The 24,372-nt window shown below is 33.0% G+C and overlaps 1 protein-coding gene across 7 annotated transcripts; it reads left to right on the forward strand.

The window, feature by feature from the left end:
* The first annotated feature begins 793 nt into the window (after positions 1 to 793).
* LOC132934492 (protein kinase C-binding protein NELL1-like) lies at positions 794 to 23,882 on the forward strand. Of its 7 annotated transcripts, none has more exons than XM_061000794.1 (18): positions 794 to 1,341; positions 1,949 to 2,304; positions 4,395 to 4,670; positions 12,641 to 12,895; positions 12,982 to 13,132; positions 13,216 to 13,498; positions 13,571 to 13,726; positions 13,782 to 13,928; positions 14,025 to 14,118; positions 14,222 to 14,416; positions 16,115 to 16,240; positions 16,391 to 16,654; positions 16,990 to 17,295; positions 17,918 to 18,052; positions 18,144 to 18,409; positions 19,111 to 19,575; positions 20,510 to 20,562; positions 21,296 to 23,882. In XM_061000794.1, the coding sequence occupies exons 3-18, from the start codon at positions 4,520 to 4,522 to the stop codon at positions 21,807 to 21,809; spliced, it is 3,561 nt and encodes a 1,186-aa protein (XP_060856777.1). In that variant the 5' UTR covers positions 794 to 1,341; positions 1,949 to 2,304; positions 4,395 to 4,519; the 3' UTR covers positions 21,810 to 23,882. The 7 variants fall into 7 exon arrangements, with proteins under 7 accessions (XP_060856777.1, XP_060856776.1, XP_060856780.1 ...); XM_061000793.1 differs by having other exon boundaries at positions 1,949 to 2,272; XM_061000797.1 differs by having other exon boundaries at positions 1,949 to 2,272; positions 20,510 to 20,533.
* The last annotated feature ends 490 nt before the right edge of the window (positions 23,883 to 24,372 follow it).

Consider the following 24,372-nt stretch of genomic DNA (forward strand, 5'->3'; position numbering starts at 1 on the left):
GCATGCGAGACGGTCGCCGATAACGGCGGCGTACAGAGACAAGCCGCCGCCGCCGCCGCCGCCGCTTCAACTCCACCTCCGCCGCCGCCACTGCTCCCTGTGTACGCGGAAAACGTGTGGCGGCGGTGAGAGTGAGTTTGTCCCTGCTGCGGGGCGCGCATGTGTTTTGTAACGATTTAGGGGAGGAGGGTGGTGGACGGGTAGGTGTCGCGCGCGCCGCGCACGGCGGTGGAAGAGCGCGGACGACGGACGGATGGACGACGGCGCGTATGGTGTATATACGCGAGCGACAAAGCGGGGCGGACTGGCGGCGGCGGCTGCGTTGGCGGCGGTGGCGGTGTCGGCGGTGTCGGTGGTGGTGGCGGTGGTGGTGTCAACGGTCCGTGTCGGCGGCAGAGCGGAGGGATTATATTATACACCATCCCCACCTCCCCTACGTAACCTCACCGCCCCTTACCGCCGTAGACGTCGTTGGCAGCCGCCGTCGGACGGGTGAGCGCGTACATACAGCTGTGTGCGCGACCGCCGGCTCCGGGTCGGCCGGTACGGGGGCGGGGGCGGCGGTGGGTGGCGGCTGCGGCGGCGGAGATGACGGTGTGTGTGTGTGTGTGTGTGTGTGACGGGGAAGGGGTGGGATCGGCCGTGGCGGGGGTGTGACGGGGTGGTGGAGGGATCCCCGCCGCACAATAATCGTTTCAGTTTTTTTTTCCTTTTTATTTCTCTCTTTTTTTTTTTTTTTTTGGCACACGCCGCCGGTGTACGAACCGAGTCGAGTAGCCTGACGGCGGCGGCGGCGACGGCAGTGTCGTCTCGACCACGATCACGATCACGACCACGACGACGACGGCGACGACCACGATCACGGCGACCACGACGACAGCAGCGGCGGCGGCAACGGCAGCACCCAACCGGCACCACACCGGCGACGGCACGCAACGCGCGCGCACACGTACACTCGAACACACGCGCGCATAGACGCAGCAGGCATCGGAGAGTCGAGAGAGTGAACAAATTATTATTATTAATTTTTTTTTTTTTTTTTTTATCTAAACGAGCTGCGTAAGCGTTTTCATTTTTTACACTCACACACTCATATATATATATTCATTTTTGTGCGTGTGCGTATCTCTTCCACGGCACTACGACGATATAGAGTCGACGGCCGACACCACCGCGGTGGCATAATAATTACACGCATAGGCGTTCGCGCGCGTGCCACTCGTTTTCCAGTCGGCTCGATCGGTCACAGTCAGTCAGTCAGTCAGTCAGTCCGCCGACCACTGCTCGCGTGCACGACCGCGGCCACGGTGCAGTATCGCGACGTCGACCTGGAGCAACGGGGTGACTATATTATATTATTATAATATATAATATATATATATATTTATGTATATATATGCATATATTATTTATATACAGTACGTAACAATAATAATATTAAATATATTTATACACGGCGGACGGACGTGTCGTGTCGTCCCTGTACAATATTATACTGTTGTCGCGCTGTCTCGTTTTCCGTTTTTCGCGGCCACATTAAAATCGTTATTTTTAAATTGGACATTACACGCGAATTAATAGCGGACGACGACGTACGTCAATTTATACGGCTCTACTGTGCTATACGACTACTTCTACGACTACTGTTGTCCGTTTACACTATATAGTACGGTCACTAGTCGCTACTTATAATTGTACGGATCGAGTACACGAGCGAGTAGTAAAATATACTCTTACAATATATGACAATAGGTTGGACAATACAATCATTAAAACGTCCGCGCGCGACTCGAGTTTTGCGTCTTTACGTTTTTCGGGGGTTTTTTTTTCATTCGAAATTGTTCGACGTTCGTTAAGTCCCGTACGATAGTGACGCTTTAGGTATAGTGTATACACCTGTACAATGCATATAGGTACCCATAATAACATTATATATAATACGTTGTAGCAATATCGGTCCGTGCGAAAAGTTCGCGAGCGGCGGCGTCAGCGGTGCATCGTCGAAAGGTGTAGCGATATAGTATAACGCATATATATAGATCGCGTGCACCACTGCGGCCTGCATTCTCGATTGGTGCTATGTGTACGGCGATACGCATGGGCTGCTTGGATCGGGTCGGACGGTTAAGACGGCAGTGGCTGCAGCACGTGGTGTCTTCCGGATCGATAGTTACGGTGGTGATAAAAATGCGCCAGCACCAGCAACACCATCCGATGCACCAGTCGTTATCGTGTTGCTGATAAACAACACTTTCAGATAACAACGGAAAAAGTAATTATTGCATCCGATTCCGTTTTTCGCCTGTACGTATACACAATATTATCATAATATTATATTACCTGTTATTCATTGTTCGCACCTATGTTTTGTTGTATAATGATAATATAATTACGTTGCGCTGTACAGTAATATGCCCATAATGCCTATACGATGTCACTCGCTTACCACTTCGGCGCGCCAATAATATTGTTACCTACCTCATACGCCGTCTCGGTGCCCGCGCGCGTTTTGTATCGTTTCACCAATAAAATAGGTACCTACTTCGATGTGACTCTGTCGGCGTGTAGGTACACGCGATTACCGTATGCACGTCTAATCCAATATTATGTATATTATAATGTTATAACGACCGATACCTATATATAATGTTGTATAATATATTGTGACAGTTGTCGTTTTTGTAATGCCCGCCGCGACGACTGTGCCGCTCGCCGTAATACCATTGAGTATAATATAGATTGTATGCTCAATGGTAATACACATGTTATATCGCACACAAGACTCGCTCTAATATTGTGCACCTTGTGTGTGTCCCTTGTGCCAATAATTTAATATAATTCCACCGCCCGACACGGCACGAACTCGTTATTGTCATTGTTATTACCCTACAGGTACCCGCGGGTGGGTGCTCTTGATATACGTACAAATCACATATCATCACGGTGTAGGCACTTCCTATACACGCCCACCACTCGGTGTGACACCCGCGCGTATATTATAGGCGTGATGTTGGATTATTATGACCGAGGTCGTGGGTGCTATATTGTTACCGTCGTCCAGCTCGCAGTAGGTAGGTATAGTACCCATATTTAGTATAGAGACCAGAGGGGTGCAATAGGAAACACAGTTTTGGTGTTATAGTCTTCGACGGTTTTATCCTGCCCGAGGGAGTTTTTTTACACCTGAAACGTTGACGTTTTCAAATCGTTCTCGTTTCTATGACGCGACGATGAATTTTTTATTTATTTCAAGAGTTTATTATGACTATGAGTAGATAACTTCTAGTTAAATTCTATTTATTTTTTATTATTACATAATTGTATGCGTCTACGAATTTTAACCGATTTTTTGATATTCAAACACTTACCTATACTACCCACCTATACTTACTTATTATACTTTCATTCGTTTAGGTTATTAATTGTATAATGATATAGTCTCCACTGTAGTACTTCCATCGATTTTACATTAAACTCGTTTATACCGTCCCGTGACAAAAAGTCACCGCTGATGTAATAAATTAAATGGGTGGGGCAGAACGTTTTATTTTTAATAGGTTTTTACCGTTATTATTTAACTACAATTTACAAATTTAATTTTTAAAGAAAAATTGATATTTTTCGAATATTTATTACAAGTTAAATAAATAGGTAGTTATTATTCGAATATCATTTATTCACGAAGTCGTGATGTATTTGTTGAAGTTTTTAGGCCATTGGTTTTCTATACATAAGTAATACGATGGTTTTCGATTTCTAAAAACCGTATTTATGGCCCATGAACATGCAATAAAAACATGAATCGTGAGTAGGTAGGTACGTTATTTGCTTCTAATAAGCTAATACATCCCATCATGATTCATGAACCCAAAAACCAATAATATTTCGGTGCTATCATTTAATATAATATTATAATACCTATTATATATCGAATACGAAAAAACACCCGAAAACCGCTAGTAACATCTTAGTCTAGACGCAATTAATTTTTTAAAAAAAAAATATCTATTTTCGCGTCGCCGGTAAAATTATTTCATGTACAAAACTGTTTGGAGGATAACTTATGGGGTAGGAGGTGATGTCGCGGAACGGTCGGTCAGCTATAACGGCTGTGGCGGTGATAACCAACGCGAATCGATGTGGCGGCTGCGGTCGTCGAGTAGGTATAATTAGTGTAATATTTCATTTGGAAATTGGCCGTTATTACTTCCGACTGTCCACTATAACCGAAAAATTTCGCGAATATTACTGCAGTAGCTTATATATGTATATATATATAGGCTCGCCCGCAATATTGTTTTTCACATTAAGAGAATTTATAGTATTGTATAAAAAGGAAAACAGAATACCAGCTGTAACATTGACGGTTTAAAATTGTTTTTGTGTTTTCACAGATTGCTGACGAAGAAACAAAACTCAGTGGTAGCCACCCACTATCACTCTCAATCAATGATTGATCGTTAGTAGCAAAACGTACAGACAAACGAAACAGCAACATTTTTGCGGCCGCTGCGATATTATGCTATATACCTGCAGTCGGGTGCAGTGGCGACGGCGGCCTACTACGGTAGTGGCGGCTGTGTTGTTGGCGCTCGCGGTATTAACGCCACGGATATCGACAGCACAGAAGCTATTACAAACACCAACGAAAGGCGGATTGACTCCTTCAGGTAAATCTTTCTTTTTTAAGTACATTATTATGATAATATTACGGGAGGGAAAACAACAAGACGGTCGCGTTGAAATTACAGTCGAATTATCAACGTTCATTATTTGCAACCACGTGGAATCGATTATTGCTGTACGGCCGAATGCTAATGTGTGTGTGTGTATATAGGTATCACGTTTACGATTAACACGTGAATTAGATATTATTATATTTAGTTGAACGAAAAAAATTTCCGTCACCATTTGCCAAGACGTGTATATTTTAATAAGCCACCGTGTCGTCCTCGGACGTCACTGTTTATTTTTTTTACTCAAGTCGAATTAAAAAATACATAAATAATAGAAATAGTCTACCGTCGTTAACTTAAGCTAACGCGAGTCTATCGCAGACGCAATATATTATAATGTTAATTACATTGACCTTTTTATCATATTTACAATATTTTGTCTACAATCCGTTCTCATTTTCAATTGGAGATATCGCAATAAATATGTGTGCATTTTGTCGTTCGTGAGTCTTTTCATAAAATGTTTTTCGGGTAATAAAAAGTCTTATAAAGTATTATATTTCAACTCTGTATAGACAAGAAATACAATAGGTGTGGACTACAGATGATACTATCGTATTTAAAAGAGGTCATAAAAGCTTCTATCTAACGCATCAGCAGTTTTGGAGAAAATCGTGATAAAGATGAAATAACGATGAAAAAAAATATGAATAAGCGCAGTATTATCATAATTTTTACTATTTTTTGGTAAAACTGCCTCCGCTTAGAATCGTTTTTATTAAGATTTAATAATTTGCTAAAGACTCACGTTACAGCGGCCACCCAACTTCAGTTTAAACATTATTTTTACTTTATTTTTCTTAATCTCGGCAGTCATTGAAAACTGAGAAGTATAACTAATACCGTTTTATATATAACAATTCTATATAATATTAATGTATTATCGAATGATCGCAAGCAAATTTAAGTAAAACGCACTTGTCTCTTTTTATTTATTTCCATATAAACAGAAATATACAAAACTACTCAGGGGAATGAAAACCAAAAGTGTATACACATTTTATGTTAATTTGTCTTTATTTTACTCGGCGACCATCTGATACTAATTATTACTGCTACGTCTGTAATATAATTTTTACTATGAGTACGAGCGATGGCAGTGAATAATATAACCGCTGACACATTACTGTAGTGGTACATGTATTATAGCATATTAGCATCGTCTGTCGCAGTAATAATATAAAATTTAATGTCTTATACTTACATGCACCACGTAGGATATAATACTACTTTTTTTTTGTCCTTTATATTTTTAATTTTATACAAACGGAAAATGAAAATGTTTTCAAAAGATAAATCCTACCGTAGACATATTATATACATCCATGTTATCGAAATAGAAACGTCATTTATAAACATCCTTGTAGACGTAATAAATTTCACAAATAAATAACGTTTAACGTTTCAAAAATTACTTTAATATCTTAATATCGGTGGGTATTTGGTTCGTTGCCATTACTGATCGTTGTGAACACACACACTATCGTGTGTCACTGACTGACCAGCTGTTAATTTACCGTGTCTCTTCGCACCATCATCATATCACATCTCAATGCACATGAACGCACACACATTGCCTTCTTTTCTTTATACCTCTCACAGACCATTTCTTCTACGCCACTTGACGGTAATAATAATTAAAGACACGTGCTGTACTGCTGTCAACGTTGGTCAGCCGTGTGAAACCCCCCAAAAGTACATATTTACTGTTATTTTCCCGTTTTTGGTAACGCGATACGAGTGTGTGTGTCTAGTGCCTGAAGTATCATTAATTGTCATTATATAGTACACATGTCGTCGTTATTATACACCAACAGTTGTGCTGTGGAGTGGTTGTGGTACATGTGGCACGCGAACAAGACATAGAAATATATATTTTTGTTTAACAGATAATAAACTATTTTTAAGTAGTGTGGCTTATACAATTTGGCTGTAACTTGGCGTCGATGATGTTGAGCGATACGAATTTAATGATGAATGAAATATTAATAATTTAAAAAATATCATAACAGTTAAAATATTATTTATTTTAAGATTAACCGAAAACATTTTATTTATATTTAATTATATGATAGCTTTTGGTTTTTAGTAGTCAAAAAAAGTTCTTGGCCTCCAAACTTCGTCATCGGTTTTTATCATTTGATCATCACTAAAATTATAGTTACGTTTTAGCTTATTATTTTAAAATAAATTAATTTCTCAACAGCCTTTTCAGTACCTACCATTTAAAATTAGTTGTATCACAACACTAATACAAACAATATCTATATAATATAATTTATTCATTAAAGTTATTATAATTATGCATATTGCATGGATACACCTACATACATACAATCGTTTGAACCTATAAACTATACAAATTATATTTTACAATTTATTGTACTTTATGAATATTTTATTGATTAGATATTCATATTATATTAGATATTATAACTATTAACGATGATACTTTTATATTCACTAAAATTAGGTTAATTTTTTACTAAACACCACTACGTGTCAAAAACTCTTCATTTATTACGTAATATCTATGACATATTTAAACGAGTGTGAGAAAAGGTGAGAGCCTAAAATTTGAGCCACGCGCCGTTTTATATAATATTTACAAATGCTGCGATTTTGACCGGGCTAAACGCTGCTGATGACGACATTAATTTCTCGAAAACATAATATAAATGAATAATCGACTGTGGTTTTTTTTCACTATAGGATAATACTGCGAATTATTCAATCCTAATAAAAAAAAAATATGCGTAGCTCATCATGAGTTCGATAAACTTTTATATAATGACAACAATGACGATATACACGTGCGTGATTACTAATTATTATTATACTTGTACCCACTTTTAAGAATTATTTTCATAACTATTTAATATTGTTACACATGCATTCGTTCATATCTCGCGTATAGTATGAGTAACAAAAAGTTGGTTCCTCCAAGACAATATAATGTAGAAAAAAGGGGTGTATTTGAAGAATACGAGGGTGCAGGAATTGATTAATAGCTAAAATAGTACTCAACAAAATGGTACCGAATGGTACGATATTTTATATCTGATGGCCAATAAATTATTATAATACTATTAAAGTGACGGTGAAGATAGAAAATGCAGGGTTATCTGGATATTTAGTCGTTCTACTGAGGATGTTTTACTCAGTTTTAGTGCTTTCTCGCGTGTATCTTTCCGAGCTTCTTAGCTACGCACAACAGATATAGGTACTTTTCTTTTTTTAGATTATAGGTCCTTGAATATCTAAAATCGTAAAAATATGCTTTGACTATTAATACAGTTAGTAGGTAATTTATGAGAAACAGTTTTCACGATTAAAAAAGCGATAAAAAAAACATGGACTTACATTTTTTAAGAATTTAAACTACTATTCAGTATACACTGCTATGTTAAAACATTATAATTAGATAGGTACCTGCCTAATATCTAAATCTACTGGCTGTCTGGCTACAGATATATATGAGGAGATTTCTTATAAATAATATAGATACCTCACTATAAATCATCGTCCTGCTGGTACATGCACAAAAAAAGAGGACATTGAACCTAAAATATTCCGCTGATTCCTGAATACGTCCAATGTTAATATTATACCTATACGTGTAATGCATTACTACATTTTGGGTTCAATCACAAACAATAAAACCATTAGTGTGTAATGTAATACTATTATTTTGTTAATAAATAATGATGATAATCATACGATAAATTGAACAGAATATAGAATATTATATTACCTTCATAAAATATTGAAACTGTATATCCTATCTATGTATAAGTATAATATATTTATGCGTACAAAATCATATTATATTTATTAGGTACTCGTACGTAAAGCCGATGTTATAAACTAGATATGCTTACTAATTCAATTAAAATTAACAACAAAAATGATGTACCAATTACTATTAAACACAAGTAATATTTTATTAATACGTCATAATTTTTAAATTTATGACTTGCATACCGCATGTAACAATTATTTACTTTTATCGTACAGCGGTGGTGCTATAGGGTAATCTCCTACTTCCATTACTAACACATCCCTATATAAATATAATTGTATTGCTTTCAAAGAACTCACAGACCTTAATATTATGGATGACTTATACTATTCGTTATGTTTTATTCATTATAGCCAATACATAATTATTATCGTATAAAAACAATATGGATATTAATGGTTAAGTTTACTTATACAATACAAAATCTGTTTTTATTATTTCTTTTCGACGTAAGGCTTTTTATTTTAAAATATACAATAGTAAAATAATTTTTATTTGCTATCTAAGACAGATATTGTATTATTAAATATTTTTAAATCATATTATACCTCATGGTGATTTCGGATGTGTACGTGAATACATATGTGATAAAATCTTGGGAATAATGTGTGGAACACAATTTTATTATTGAGTAGTTTATCTTTATAGTATTACAACCTGAAAATTAATATCAGTATCAGTACCCGATAAACAAAAGATCAACGAAATTATTTTACAAGGGCCAATAGTAAAAGATAACATACAATCGTAATTTACTTATTATTCTGTTTGTATATAAGATTCTTGTTATGACAACTAAGCTTCAATGATATAATAGTCATTAACTTACACAATACTTTACAACTATACTTGTTTGTTTCCATATCCTTGAGAGTATATGCCACATGACAATTCAAAATAAAATTAATCATCCCAGTCAAACACACTGGTAATATCGATATATTGTGTTGTATTTTCAAATTTGTAGGTTAGTGATTGATTTGATTATGATCTAGGTACTATATACAATCAAATAAGGATGATAATATTATTATGCTTTTTTTTTTATTTAACTAGATTTCAAAAAAATTACAATTGCTAATCAAGCTAAAAAATAAATAAACGGTACCTAATTAGTAATATTTATCAATAAATAAATACAATTATCCTATTTTAAATACGTAGGTATTATATATGTTTGTAAGACAGAGACCAGAAATTATAGACTATAATATGCAAGAGGACTTCTGTACTTAATTTTAAAACAAATAATATTTTATAATTAATCAATTAATAAATAATTTACCCTATGTTATATATCTAGTTCACCTATTAAGAATTTTAGCATTTATGTACTTTATATTTTATGCAATCCGTATACTTTACTGTTATTGAGATATAATATATAAACGCCATATCCGCATGACGTGATATCTTCATCTTCCAAACATGCAAGATGCAACATATAGTAAATTTGTGTTCAGTGTAACCAATTTTTTGTTAATAGCTTGTATATAAGAGTAAACTGACCTATATAGTTATACAATTTTGAGTTAAGTACCTTAACTGTGTTTGATTGTTAAGAATTTTACGATTTTTTAATTTTTTAGTGAATTTTTAGTAGGTTTGTAAAATATTACAATATATAAAACTTCTCATAACTCCCTTAAAAATTATAATATCTTGAAAAACCAACAAATAATGTTCTTATTTTTAAATATAGTAATAAATTGGTGAATTCGTTCTTATAATAAAGGTAATAACATCAAAATTGGTTCTGCTGAACATTAATTTGCTATGTACCAACTACGTTTGTACGCTGGAGATAACATAAACTTTATTATCCAAATATCCAATTTTCAGTTAACTATTTTAACATTTATAATTTTATTTATTAATATGCAATGGTGGCAATAAATAGCGAGAAGAGAGTTCGAAGTGCAAATAGTTCATTGAAATTCAACTATTCCCTCAATTATTTGTCTCAATGTTTATTGATACCAAATTCTTAAGACTATTTTGATTTATTCTTTTTAATTCAAACATTCTATTGAAAAAATATATTATTTATTTATTTAGCAAATCATATATATATATTACTTAAAATAATTCAGTATTACAATAGACTGTCAATAGTAAATAATTCTTTATTATTCGTGATTAAGTATATAATAAAATATATTATTTCAAATTTCAATGTATGTATTCGAACTAATTTTTCTTCTTCTTAATATCCTTTTTACGAATTATTTTTACTATGACACATTAAAAAATGTCATAGATTTTTTTAAATAAAAATATAAAATAATATTTTCTTTTTTAGAATGATTTATACAGGTTCTTAATTTTGATCGAAACAGTCCCTATGTGTATGCTATGAAGTATAAGTACTTAAATTGTAATTTACAATATAATGTATTAGAAAATACACGCACAAGCAAGAAATGAACCTATTTTGAAAGTAAAAACCTTTAAAATAGTTTTATATGTCTCAAATAGAACTAGAAAACTATTGATTTTACAATGATGTATTTTTAAGTACATTTTACCATAGTAAAAATGTTCTAGAGTTTATTCTAGTTATTCTTTTATGACCTAAGTTACATATAATACAATTTATGTATATCTACGTGAATTTTAGTTTTTTTTATATTTAAGTACAGCAAACCACATTGTACTTCCATTTAAAACATAAATATACCGTAGAATGGTCACTGATTTATATTATGCCAAACTATTAATCTAACTAAAATAATACATTAACTATGGAGATTTAGATTTTCTATAAAGCTTAATTTATTCTCACTATAACGAACATAATAATATTAAAATAAGTATATTAAATGTTATACATTTTATATTTCGACATTTTGAAATGTACAATTGCCTAATTTGTAAAAACCTCATTTTTAAAAATCTATATAAAAACACTATATTATACCTTATTATATAAATAAAGTATGAAAATATATTTTAACACTTTATGCTCGCATAATTGTTTTTAAAATTAAATAAAAACCATGAATTACGTTAACATGCACGAGAATAATTTATTAACTAAGTCCGTCCAAACCAAACCATAATCAAACATAATATAGAAAATAGTTTTGTGTCCTTAAAATTATAGTTTTTATCATAAATTTTAAAGACTTAATAAATTATATTTTCATAGAAGAATAAATGTATATAAAATATTAAAATATATTTTAACATTTTTTTCAACCGAAAAGGCTCAACTAATGTTCAGCATTTTTTTCTATCGATTATGCATATTATTTATTTATATTGTTTTGACTTGTAAAAAATCATAGTACCTATATAGCCAAACAGACAGAAAAAATATTTAATTTTTATTTATCTCATCAGAAGATTTACTATCATATTTTACTATACTTAGAATGTTGATTAGATTTACTCAAATGAAGCTCAACTTCAAACCTCCACATGGGAAGCAAACTTTGACTTTGGATTTTAATTTTCTGAGTTTTTAAAATATTTTTATAATTGAATGAAATATCTGTTTTAAGTAGGTACTTATTAATCACAAAACTCTATAAGAATAACATAATGAAATTACCTATTATTCTAATAATTATGAAATATAGTTTTTATAAAAATTAAATTTTCACTAATCAGTACCTAATATCTATAAATAATCTATACTCTATTATAGTAACAATTATCTGATTACAATATTTCGTGAACATTTTACTAATATCTAAAATAAAATAATACAAATCCATCAAATACAATTATATTTTTCAAAACAATGATTTTATAACCAAAATATTATAAATTGTACCTACAAGTTACAACGAAAAAATAATAAGCCTAAGTTGAGATTTAAACATTATGTTTCACCAGTGATGTCAATATTCCAGACATAATATTATAGGTTATGATCTAATCTAAACTTAAAATTACTTTTAAAAACTTTTTTGAACAGGAAAGTGAATGTTACAGATAGGTACTACAATAAAGACACACTTTATAAATTAAATTTACTGAATAACTATGTTGTATACATTACACATTATACATTATACACACTATAATATTATTATAGGTATATTATTTAATAGTTATTATAACAATTTTTTTTTTTTTATATATATATATATAGTAGCATCATCACCTTCCCAAAACAATATCAATTATTTCGCCGTAAACGAAGCTAATTCGCCGTTGGCCATTTTGGATTTACTGGAAGCTACTATGCAAATATACCATAATTATCAACATCATTACAGCGGTAGTAATAAAAGTGATACTACTGGTTTTACACTGGGAGTCCTACTCGTGGCTGTATCAGAAGATGAATTTTCTCATCCCGATGTTTTTCCTCCCAACCGGTTAAGACCAGCATATAGCATGCAAGGTATGTCCATTATAGACTAATTAAATATTAAACAATACATTTATACAAACAATATTTCAATTATTCGTACTATTTAAACAAATTAGGTGCGTTGAGACAATTAAAAGTTCCTGACATTATTTACAAACGTGCAATTCAATTATTACGAGGTGCGGACGAGTTAACTATAGCGGCAGTAGTACGGCAAGAACGTGCTAACACTGGATCTATAGTATCATTTTCCCTCGACTCCAACAGGTATCACCAATAAAAATAATAAGAATAATAAATAGCAAGATTGAAATGAATCAATTAACATTAATTGTGGTGGTGTCATTTAGATACTTGGAATTAGAATCAAGTGGACGTAAGGACGAGGTGAGGTTGCACTATGTTTCACAGAGTAGCCGTCGTGTTCATACCGAAGTGTTTGCGTACTCCCTGGCTGATGGCCATTGGCATGCTGTGGCCGTAACACTGAGCGGTACCCAAGCACGCCTGTTCATAGACTGCCGTCTAGTATACACGCGAACTTTGGTCGCTGGACCGGCTGACACCAGTTTTATAGGATCGCCGGATCTGTACGTAGGCCAACGCAACAGAGGAGTACATTCAATTTTCAAGGTATTGTAAAATAATAAACATTGTCCGAAATAGTTTGAGAAAATTAACATTTATTGAACCTATCGCTAATAGGGGCTTTTACAAGACGTCCGGTTGATCAGAGGGGCAGACGGGCAGCGTGTGCAATGCCCTAATCTGGACACGTCATGTCCAACGTGCGGTCAATTCATCGCCATGCAAAAAACGATGGAAAACCTGAACAAAATTGTGCATCTGTTGAGTATAAAGGTACGTAAGAGTCGTTAAAATTTGGGGGAAAATTATCAATGTGTTTCACTTATAGCTCGAGGCAGCCGAAATGAGAATCGCCGAATTAGAAACTTGTGAATGTCGCAAACCATGTGTACAGTTTGATGAACGAAGTAATAACACAGTAATGAAAGTTGATGGATCAGTGTGGCAACACGAATGCCAAACGTGTACATGTTTGGTAAGTACAAATAATGCACCATTAACGTGATCCATACATGAAATAATAAATCGATTGAAATGATTAAAGAGTAACATTTACATGTCATATTTTCAGCGCGGTCAAGTAGAATGTTCACCGGTTAGATGCCCCCTAGTCGATTGCAAGTTTCCAATACGAAAACCTGGTGAATGTTGCGACACTTGTCAAAGTATGTTAACAAAATATTTAATATTTATAAAATTATTACTTATTATAATTATATAATTATATCACAAGTCACAACACTAATGTAATATTACTATTGTTTTCAGAACCATGCCGAGCCAAAGGTGATATTGTATTCGAACACGGTGACACAATAAATTTGGAACCATGCTTAACCTGCATTTGTCTCAATGGAGTTGTTAAGTGTGACAAAGTAGATGCACAAACTCAATGTCCAGTCTTAGAATGTGACATATCTGAACAATTTTCCGTACCAGATCAGTGTTGTAAATTTTGTCCAGGTAAGAATGCATAACAATACCATTTAGTTCGTTTTTATTCTAATAAAAGTGTTGTTAATAAAATATAATATTGACAGATTTTTATTCAAGCCGCGTCCAAACAAATGTAATGTCTTTATAAATGTTTGTTAAGAATACATATCGATATTATAATATGCGTATATTGTACACATAACTCTTATTTTTATGCCAAAAAAATATCAAAATAATATGATTAAAATCTATTACAAATTTACAAACCTAAAATAATAAAATTAATGGAAGTTTAAATTACTTCATAAAATATAATACGATATTTGATTACCTATTTAGGTATTAAAATGATATTAGGGACAACATTATTAGTAATATATAATATGAAAAATTATCAAGTATTCAGAGTATTATAGGTACGTAATATTAAAGTTTGATTCTTACAATCAAATACACAAGTATCTGGATGAAAAATTTAGTCTGCTTTTAATTAAAAATATATTGTAGGTATAAACTTACATAATTATACATTACAGTTTTATTTTGCTTTACAATTTGAATAGTTTATTTAAATGTTATGTTTTTATATAAAAAATAATACAAAATAATAGATAAAATATGTATAACATTTAAAATATAAGTTTATAAAAATAAAATTATCCAAGAGGATGAAGGTAATTTAAGGACTAATGTACCATATTAATGTGGTGAAATGTCAATAGTCTACTAAATATATCAGATACCTACTATAATATATATAACTTTCAACGTAGCATACAAAATACTTTTCCCCTATATTGTTCGTGGCTTATAAAGAAATAAGATACGTTTAAGTGCATAACCTTCTTAGTAACACATGTCTTAAAACATGTGCATTTAATCTTGCACATATGTCACATATGCCAACAGTTTAAAATTATTAAGGGTTCGGAAGTAAATATTGCTTTCAAATTTTCAATGCGTTGCCAACTTGAGTATGAAGTACCCATTAACTAAAATAATCTATACACGCTGTTAATAGGCAATAACTAAATAATAACCATTAGCTGTTAAAAATTATTTTTCTTAAAAAAAAGTATTTTGAACACTGACATTATTATAAGTTATAACACTGTTGGTCTCAATATGTTTTCAAACCTTCAATATTTTACCGTAACCATGTGTGAATATGAACAACACATGTTGTAATAAAATAATAAATTCTTTTGAAAAATGTAAACAAAACATTTGGTATTGAAAACCAACGAAATGTTACTCTTACTAAATATTAGTGTAATTTTAGTATGGAATAATAGATAGTATTATTGTTTACTAAGTAGGTACTAACAGATATAATTTAACAAACATTTAAACTCGCATGTTCCCTTTTGGATGTGGCTTTTATTATAACAATTTGTACTTAAATAATTGTTTACAATGGTCAATGACAGAGTAGCCCGTTTGGAAATCTCAATTTTCCAGACGGTCTACAGGTCCTGTAAATTGTAAATGATGTGTTTGTTGTGTTAATTAACATGTTTTGAAATACTAAAAAAAAAAAATAACAAAAAAATACAATAGTAAATTGTAAGAGAAAACATTTTCAAAAATAAGTAGATGGTGTTGGATGGGGGGAGGGCCCGGATCAATTATGATTTCCAGGCCCAATTATTGTTTTCATAACGCCTTTTATTAATATAATTTTAATCTTGTATGTGTGTGTCTTGTATGTAAACGCTTATGCAGGCGTCGATTATTGTGCACGAGGTGGACGTGACTCGTGTCATCCGAACGCTACTTGTATCAATCTAAAAACCACACACAAGTGTGCGTGCGCTGTTGGGTACGCTGGTACCGGTTTACAGTGTGATGGTAACTAACCGTATTAATAAATTCCGCTTGTTAACTTACGTTATTATACATTAATAATAATATTAATCAATAATAACGCGTATTGTTAGCGCCGTGTGCGCATGAGAATTACCTGATAACGACACGATTCGAATTGATAATAATGTTCAGATGTGGACGAATGCTCGAGCGTCGGCGGACCAAATGGACACCACTGCGACGTGAACACGACTATTTGCGTGAACACCCCCGGATCGTACTCGTGCAAGTGCAACGCCGGGTACGCGCGTCTCAACAGGTTCGAATGTGTGGACGTCGACGAGTGCAGCAGCGCGGAACCGCCGTGTCACGTACACGCCGCTTGTGCCAACTCGCCGGGCAGCTACAGCTGCAAGTGCGCGGACGGCTACGAAGGGGATGGGTATACTTGCAGACGTGAGTGCACATAGTTTTAATACCTCAACAGTATGCATTTTATTATATTTTCGTTTCTCATGCATTACGTAGACCTTTCACAAGTTTAGTCTCTATATTATGTTTTTATACTGTCATTTAATTCCAATTCTTGTCTTCATGAGCCTTTCGTTAGTTCAGATCGTATGTTGTTATGAATACGTCTTACGTCTGTTACCGTTGCTTTTAATAGTTACAGACAAGTATTCGAGTTACTCGGTATAAAACGTATGTACATATAGGGATTTACTTTATAATAATTTATTAATAATCGATCGCACTGTATACTAATATTATGTTTGTCGCGTATTTTACAGCTGTGTGCCAGCAAAAGTGTTTGAACGGCGGTGTGTGCACGCGGCCAGACGTGTGCTCGTGCCCGAACGCGTTCGAGGGGCCTGCTTGCGAGCTGGACGTGGATGAGTGTACCACAGGGGCGCACGGATGTCTAGGCCCCTCGTCCAGGTGCGTCAATATGGCTGGATGGTATTACTGTGCGTGTAGCCCGGGGTACCAAAACGTGATCATGTATCCGGCTTCGGCTGACATCGCCACCACAGCTACTAGTGACTTGAATGCAATGGAATCGGCCTGGTCGCCTTCGTTGGGCACAATGTGTCAAGGTAAAAACAATCTTCATAGTATTCATGTATAAAAATCGTGGGCACCCACTGGGGGAGACAACTCTCTTTCCTTATAATTGTTCTGTACATTGTATGTATAACTATTATAGTGCATATAATTTGTTTAGGTGCCTATATAATTGTCTTATATTGTGGGTATTACAATTAAAACTAATGATAGATAAAAAGAGCTAAAAGAATCGAATACATATAGACACCCTATATAACATCACCATGCCGAATCTTTTCATTTAAATGACGTTTAATTCAGTAGCAACATAGTATATATAAATACTGGGTTAATATAAACATACATTTAATAAAAAGAACTACATTAAACTCAAGTTGAAATAAATGTAATATTTATTAATTAGAGACATTTTATTTTTATTTTTATTTATCCATCCTGGTAAAACAGAATTTTCATATAAAAAAACTGTTGAAACATTCATAAAAGTAATTACTTATTAACTAAATAAATTGATTTACACGGTGATACTTGTATAGGAGTTGTTATAGCGTCATGCTTTGGGACATACTGTAGTCCTGCGGCTATGGCGTATGTATGAAACAAAAACTATACCTATTTCTAACATATTTTTGATGTGTGCATAATGTTTAGATATCGACGAATGCGCGACTAATAACCATACGTGTCATCCGACGGCTACATGTGTGAACACCGTAGGATCATATGAATGCAAATGCCCTACGACCCATGCCAATGCCGGTAACATCTCTTCGAAATGTAAATCGAGTACGTTGAAATAATATTATACCATATACTGCAACTGTGTTGTCGGATTAAAACGCAGGTGTTATAATTTTTTTCATCCCTCGCCGCGTAGGTTGTTTGTATAAGGACGGCAGTAACGCAGTGACGGAAGTGAATGACGGCGCCTGGTTCTCAAAAGATTGCACTAACTGCACGTGCACAAGTGGACGTTTACGTTGCTCACGAATTGAATGCGATTGCACAAACAATGACCATGTACAATCGATTTGTTGCGCTCATTGTAACGCACAAGCGTCATGCGTTCATCAGGAATTGACGAACGTGAGGTTCCGCAGTGGCCAACAATGGATATACCAGTGTCAGACATGCGAGTGTTTAGTGAGTAAATAAAAATAATAAATGTTGTTTTTATTCTATTTAGGTTGCTGCAGTGTGCATATGAAGGGCTCGGATATGTATGTAAAATTCATGTTTTAAAATGTTTTCTTTAAGATATTCTGAATCAAATCAGTTTCAGTTAGGTATTTGTTTTTACTTTAATGCAATTACTCCGTATTTGTATAAATAAGTTCATAATATTATATTGCAATTTGAAAGAATTCATATTTTCCACAATATAATAATTTCATTATGTTTCATATATATAAATACGAAATAATATTTATAAAAATTAAAATGTAAGATTCTATTGAGCGTACATGAATTAAATTTTCATAAATAGATAAGCTGCATGCAACGATTAAAAGTATGTTTTTGAAAGCTACTAAACGCGTATAAGAAAATTTAAAAAAAAATGTATCCAAATGATCTAAATCTTTCATTAGGACCAAAAATATTATCCGATTACCACAAATACCACATGACGTATAAGTCCAGGGTACATAGATTGTGGTAGGTATATATACCTATCTTATAAGTGGCTATAACCTAACCCACATGGATTTTCCAAACACATACCTTCACACGAGAATCCGAGACCCATGTCACGGCACGCATGATATCTTAACCGTATTAAATATTGTTGACTGTCCCTTCAACACATCGTATATAGTATATTATAAACCGTCGTTGTTACACAGATGGGCCAAGTGGATTGCTGGCCAATGCAGTGTCCACCGATGCTGCCTGCGGGCGTGGGCAGTTGTAGCGACTCGACGGCAGCCACGTTTGCTGAATATAACAACCCGGTGGCCGATTGTTGCGCACCGAGATGCGATACCAAAGCCGTCGCGTTGGGTTCATCGGCAGCGACCACCACGACAGCGATGACCGCTGCTGATCCGTGTCTACAGCAGCAGCTACAGCTACAGCCACTTGATGATTACCGGCACCGCGGCGGTGAAGTAAACGACGAAGACGACGGCGACGATAACGACGACGGCGACAGCAACCACAGCAAAAACACCGACGACGGCAACAGAAATAACAGCAATAACACTACGCCGTCGCCCTTGGGCCAACCGTGTTTTTACGGCGGACGCGCCTATCAGTCGGGAGCCCGTTGGGACGATCCGGTGGATATGTGCACGTCGTGCGATTGCAAGGTAACGCGACGCCATTCCTAGTCATAAAATCGATTTACATATTAATATAATATGCATATAGGTATACTTACTGTACAAAACGTGTAACATAATAGGTATTAGTGACCATTGAATATTGTCAATGGTTCGATTTTTTTGACGGGGGACATCATTTATTAATGTTTTGACGGGCACCGTACACCCATTTATAAAATATCATAATAACAATATAATTTATTATAACTACCTACTATATAGAATATAATATAGTACATGACATATTTTCTGAGAATATCATTCATATTATTATCATACTCTATGGTGTAAACATACATTACCTATACATTTATACATATACCTCCTGTAACGCCAAAATAACAGTACAAAATATTATATACATTATTTATGTACGCGCACGCGCGGTGCGTATTTTGAGTATACGATATTTATATCATAATTATTATTATCTAATTTTATAGCCGACGCGTGTCGGGCCGCTTAAAAATCTTATTATATTATGTATATATATATATACGCCTCTAAATATATATATATTTGCAATTCGGTATCTTTGTCGTGCATGCATATAGTGTGTATATTGTATAATGTATATGAATGTGTGCGCGTGTTAATAACGCTGACTGGCTGATTTACATAATATAATAATACATTATTACGTTTAACCGAATTTTACTTAGGTAGTACATAATAATATTATAGATGCGCCGCGCAATAACGGTCCTTTCGCAATTAATACATTTGGAGATTTTAACAAAATAATATGTGGTTTTTACGAGTCCTATAATACGTCTAATGTAAGATGCTCATCCCAAACGGAAAACAAGACAATTTTGTTTTACACAATTACCTAAAAATGTCTTATCATATATTTTCGACTTTTTTTCTCTATTAGATTGTGTGTGTGTTAATATACGTTTTGTGTGTTTCCATTCAGGTGCCGCCGTACTGCGCCCAATCGGTGAGCAATATCGCGTGTTGTGTGCATCGGTAAACTCTCACATCTTTTTTTTATCCAATATACCTTTATATATTTCGGCTTTCTCTACTGCTATTATAATGTATTACATCAATTTATTATCTTTTCTACTGTACGATATTTATCAGCTTTTTATAGATGTTTTTTCTCAACCCGTTCATCGTAAATCATAATATTTTCGATGTCGATATATACCGTTCGATGTTTCAGCGTTTATAAGCGCGTTGCAGTCGTTGCATATTATATCAACCATCAAAAACACCGCCACCACGCATGCACACCTAATACATTAGTTTGCACGATTTTACCCGGTAGCACGTAATATTGTCTTGTGTAATTTGTTACTATCGTTAAATTTTTTACACTCATGAACAATTATTGTTATAATATTATGTTCTTAAAGCACGCACGCATGCACTCACATTCGCTCTTTTGTTTTTTTATTAAAAATATTTTTGTTAATCGTTCGTGGTTACTAAGTGGGATAAAAATAAAACCTTGCAGTAAAAAATTGTAGTTTAATATGATGCTCCTTGCAAACATTACTATAGACAGCGCACAAATGATTTTTTTGTTTTATACATATATATATAAATATAATATATATACTTAGTTTACGCCGACAGAGGATTTTTATTTTGGTTGCATACGGTGTCATCCATGACGACAAAATAACGAGCATCTGTCGGCGACGTCCAACTTGCATTTTGTCGTTTGTGAATAATAAACAATGTTTATTTTTAGGACGGAGTACTATGTTGTTCTTACAACGTGCACCACTGCAATAATAGTGCTATTGCCGGTGCATCAAATCAATCATCAACTACAGACGTCAACTATAATGTGTCTACTGATCAGCCTCATCACATTTCTAACGAAAATACCAGTAGTCAATCTACCGATACGAAATTACAGCCAGATGTTGTTAAACGGAGTCTTCGGCGTCGAAGACAAGCAAAAATGGTTAACAATGATGACAGTAACATTAGGGACACTGTCAATGTTACTTCTTTTGAATATAGTAATAATAACAATAATAGCTTTAACAAAAAAGACTGGTGGTGGAGGAAAACAAGACGGCGAAAAAGAAGAAGGACTCAAAATACGAGTAGCCGTCGGAACCAAATTAATAGTGTTAGTAGTGAAAAACATTTTAACAGTAATAATAAGTTTATCAATAATTTTGGCATTAATAGTAAAAATGAAGACAATAATATTAATAATAATAACGATAACCACCACGATAGAATTGTTGTAAAGACTGTTGTTGTTACTTAAAGTAGATTTTATTTATTGTGTTTGATGAGTGATGACGAGTCGAGAGAAAAGATAACTGCAAGCAACACCGGCGGCGACAATATAACATTTAATTTAAATAATACAATTCATGTATTTATTAATGATAAAAAATCAAATTTACTAAACATAGGTAACATAATATTAGGTAGGTAGATAACATAATATGTTGCCTACTTTCTTAATTTTAATTTAAAAATCAGTTTTATACTCGTTCAAAATCGTTGCCACCGCCGTTTGCTATTTCCGCTGTGATAATATATAATACAAATAATTTTAATGCTATTAGTGTTATATGTATACAATATACAATATACCTACATATATTATTATATATTACGTGTGTATGTATGTATATATATTATACATTATAGACAAACAGCCTATATCTCCCCTCCTCTCCGCTATCTATTTGTTATATTTTGTAATTTTAAAAATGTACTATTATAATATTATTAGATAAGTTTTATTATTATTATTATTATTTATTTATTTATTTATTTTATTATTATTATTATTATTTTTTTGATTGAATTACTAATAAATTAGATAATCAGCTGTGCAGGGTGTATTCAACAAACGATAATAATATATTATAATAATTATTATAAATCTATATAATCTTGCAAATTGTTGAAGTGTTGGCTTTGTTGGTATTAAAAAATATACTACTATTATTAGAAATTTATTATGTTATTAATAATGTTCATTTTGAACTAAAATACAAGACTGCTGGTCAACAAATGTAAAATATAGACGCGTTTAAAATATAGATAAATATAATATATACAATAATAATAAGTATGTGTATTATAATTAATATTTAAATTATTTAAAATAATTAATATACCAACACCGCCGCACTAACGAATGCTCTTTTCCTATAAATTTAATTGGCAGCAGACAATAAAAATATTAAACGATGATAATAATAATTATATATATATAGATATATTGTATATATATATTATGTGTAGGTATATATAAATATATATATATATATTATAAAGTTAATAATCATGTCTATGTATATATATATTACTATTAATATTATAGAATAATTTTTAATTGTTAAATTAGTTATACTTACTATTGTTTTGTTGTAACTCGTAAATTACGACACGGATTTGCTCTCTTTCTTTCTGTCTCGTTAAACGGTGTTGTAATTAATTAAAACATTTTATAAATCAAATATAACGATACTGATTTTTGAAGTAAGACAAATTAATCAGTGCTTGGAAAGAACACTTTTCCGCTCCGGAACGCTGTTTTGGCGTATCGTAAAAACTCTAAGAGTTCAAAATCCTTATAAATTATAATTATTATTTTTAAATATTTTGTTTCTTATAAATGTGTGTTATACTATTAATTTGTTTTCTTTAATCCGAAAATGAAATTATTTTATCATAATGAATATCAAAATTAAGAATAAGTAATATCGTTGTAGAATAATGAATTCAATTTTTCTATTTTTATTTGAAAAAATATTTCTCTATATTTCTTTTGACATACCTATCTAATATTTAATAAAACCTAATGAATAATAATTATTGAAATGAATAAGTTAGGTGTTTGGTTTAACATTTAAGCTACTCTTCTCTTTTATAAATTTATTTTTATTTTTAGTTATATATTTAAACTTTAAAGCGTTTCGGCGCAGAACTATATAATGTTCTTTCGAGCACTGAAAATAAAAAGCCTATATTGTTCCTAAAAAAACCGAGTCGTATTAATTATTTATTTGTTTAAAATAGAAGTTTAAAAATATTATGTTGAATATGTATGGATGTAAAACACGACTGCATACTGCAATATACAATATTATGTAATGTAATACACATACGACACATATTTTTCAGTGTAAACAAAAGAAATAATCACTGTGATGATGCGTAACATACAGTCACAAACACACACGTATACACTTACACACTCACATACATATACGATATACACCTACAGTATAACAATTGTATAATAATGATTGATAATGACAATGTTGATAATGATAAATATAGAGATAAAAATTTTAAAAATGTGATAAAGATTTTTTTAATATAACTAATACAATCCTTATATTTCCAGTGACAAATTTGAAAACTATTAATGCGCAAAAATTATAATAGCTATTATTTCCATTATTTGTATTGTGTACTTACTATTGCGAGTTTTGGTTAGAAGAGAAACTAAAATACTAAGTGACAATATGCAGATTAGGTATAGGTTTTAAAGGCACTCAACGAAAAATAAATAGTAAAATTATACTTTTATGTAATAAATAAATTAAGGGGACTGTATGAATATTCGCCTCGTAATGATGGACGATGATATTAATAATGGCGTTTGCTATGAATTATCCTCGATGTGATCAAAGGTGCCGCAGGTCTCTGTATCTATAATCGTATGCAACATGCATACTACAGTAACAAAGTAGCAATAATTTCAATTTTGTAATTGATAATAGAGGTTTTCCATAATATTTCTATTCAGACCTCAGACATAACGTAGCTAATCTGGCTATCTAT

This window comes from Metopolophium dirhodum, chromosome 1 (assembly GCF_019925205.1).
Source record: "Metopolophium dirhodum isolate CAU chromosome 1, ASM1992520v1, whole genome shotgun sequence".
NCBI classification, from domain to species: Eukaryota; Metazoa; Arthropoda; class Insecta; order Hemiptera; family Aphididae; genus Metopolophium; species Metopolophium dirhodum.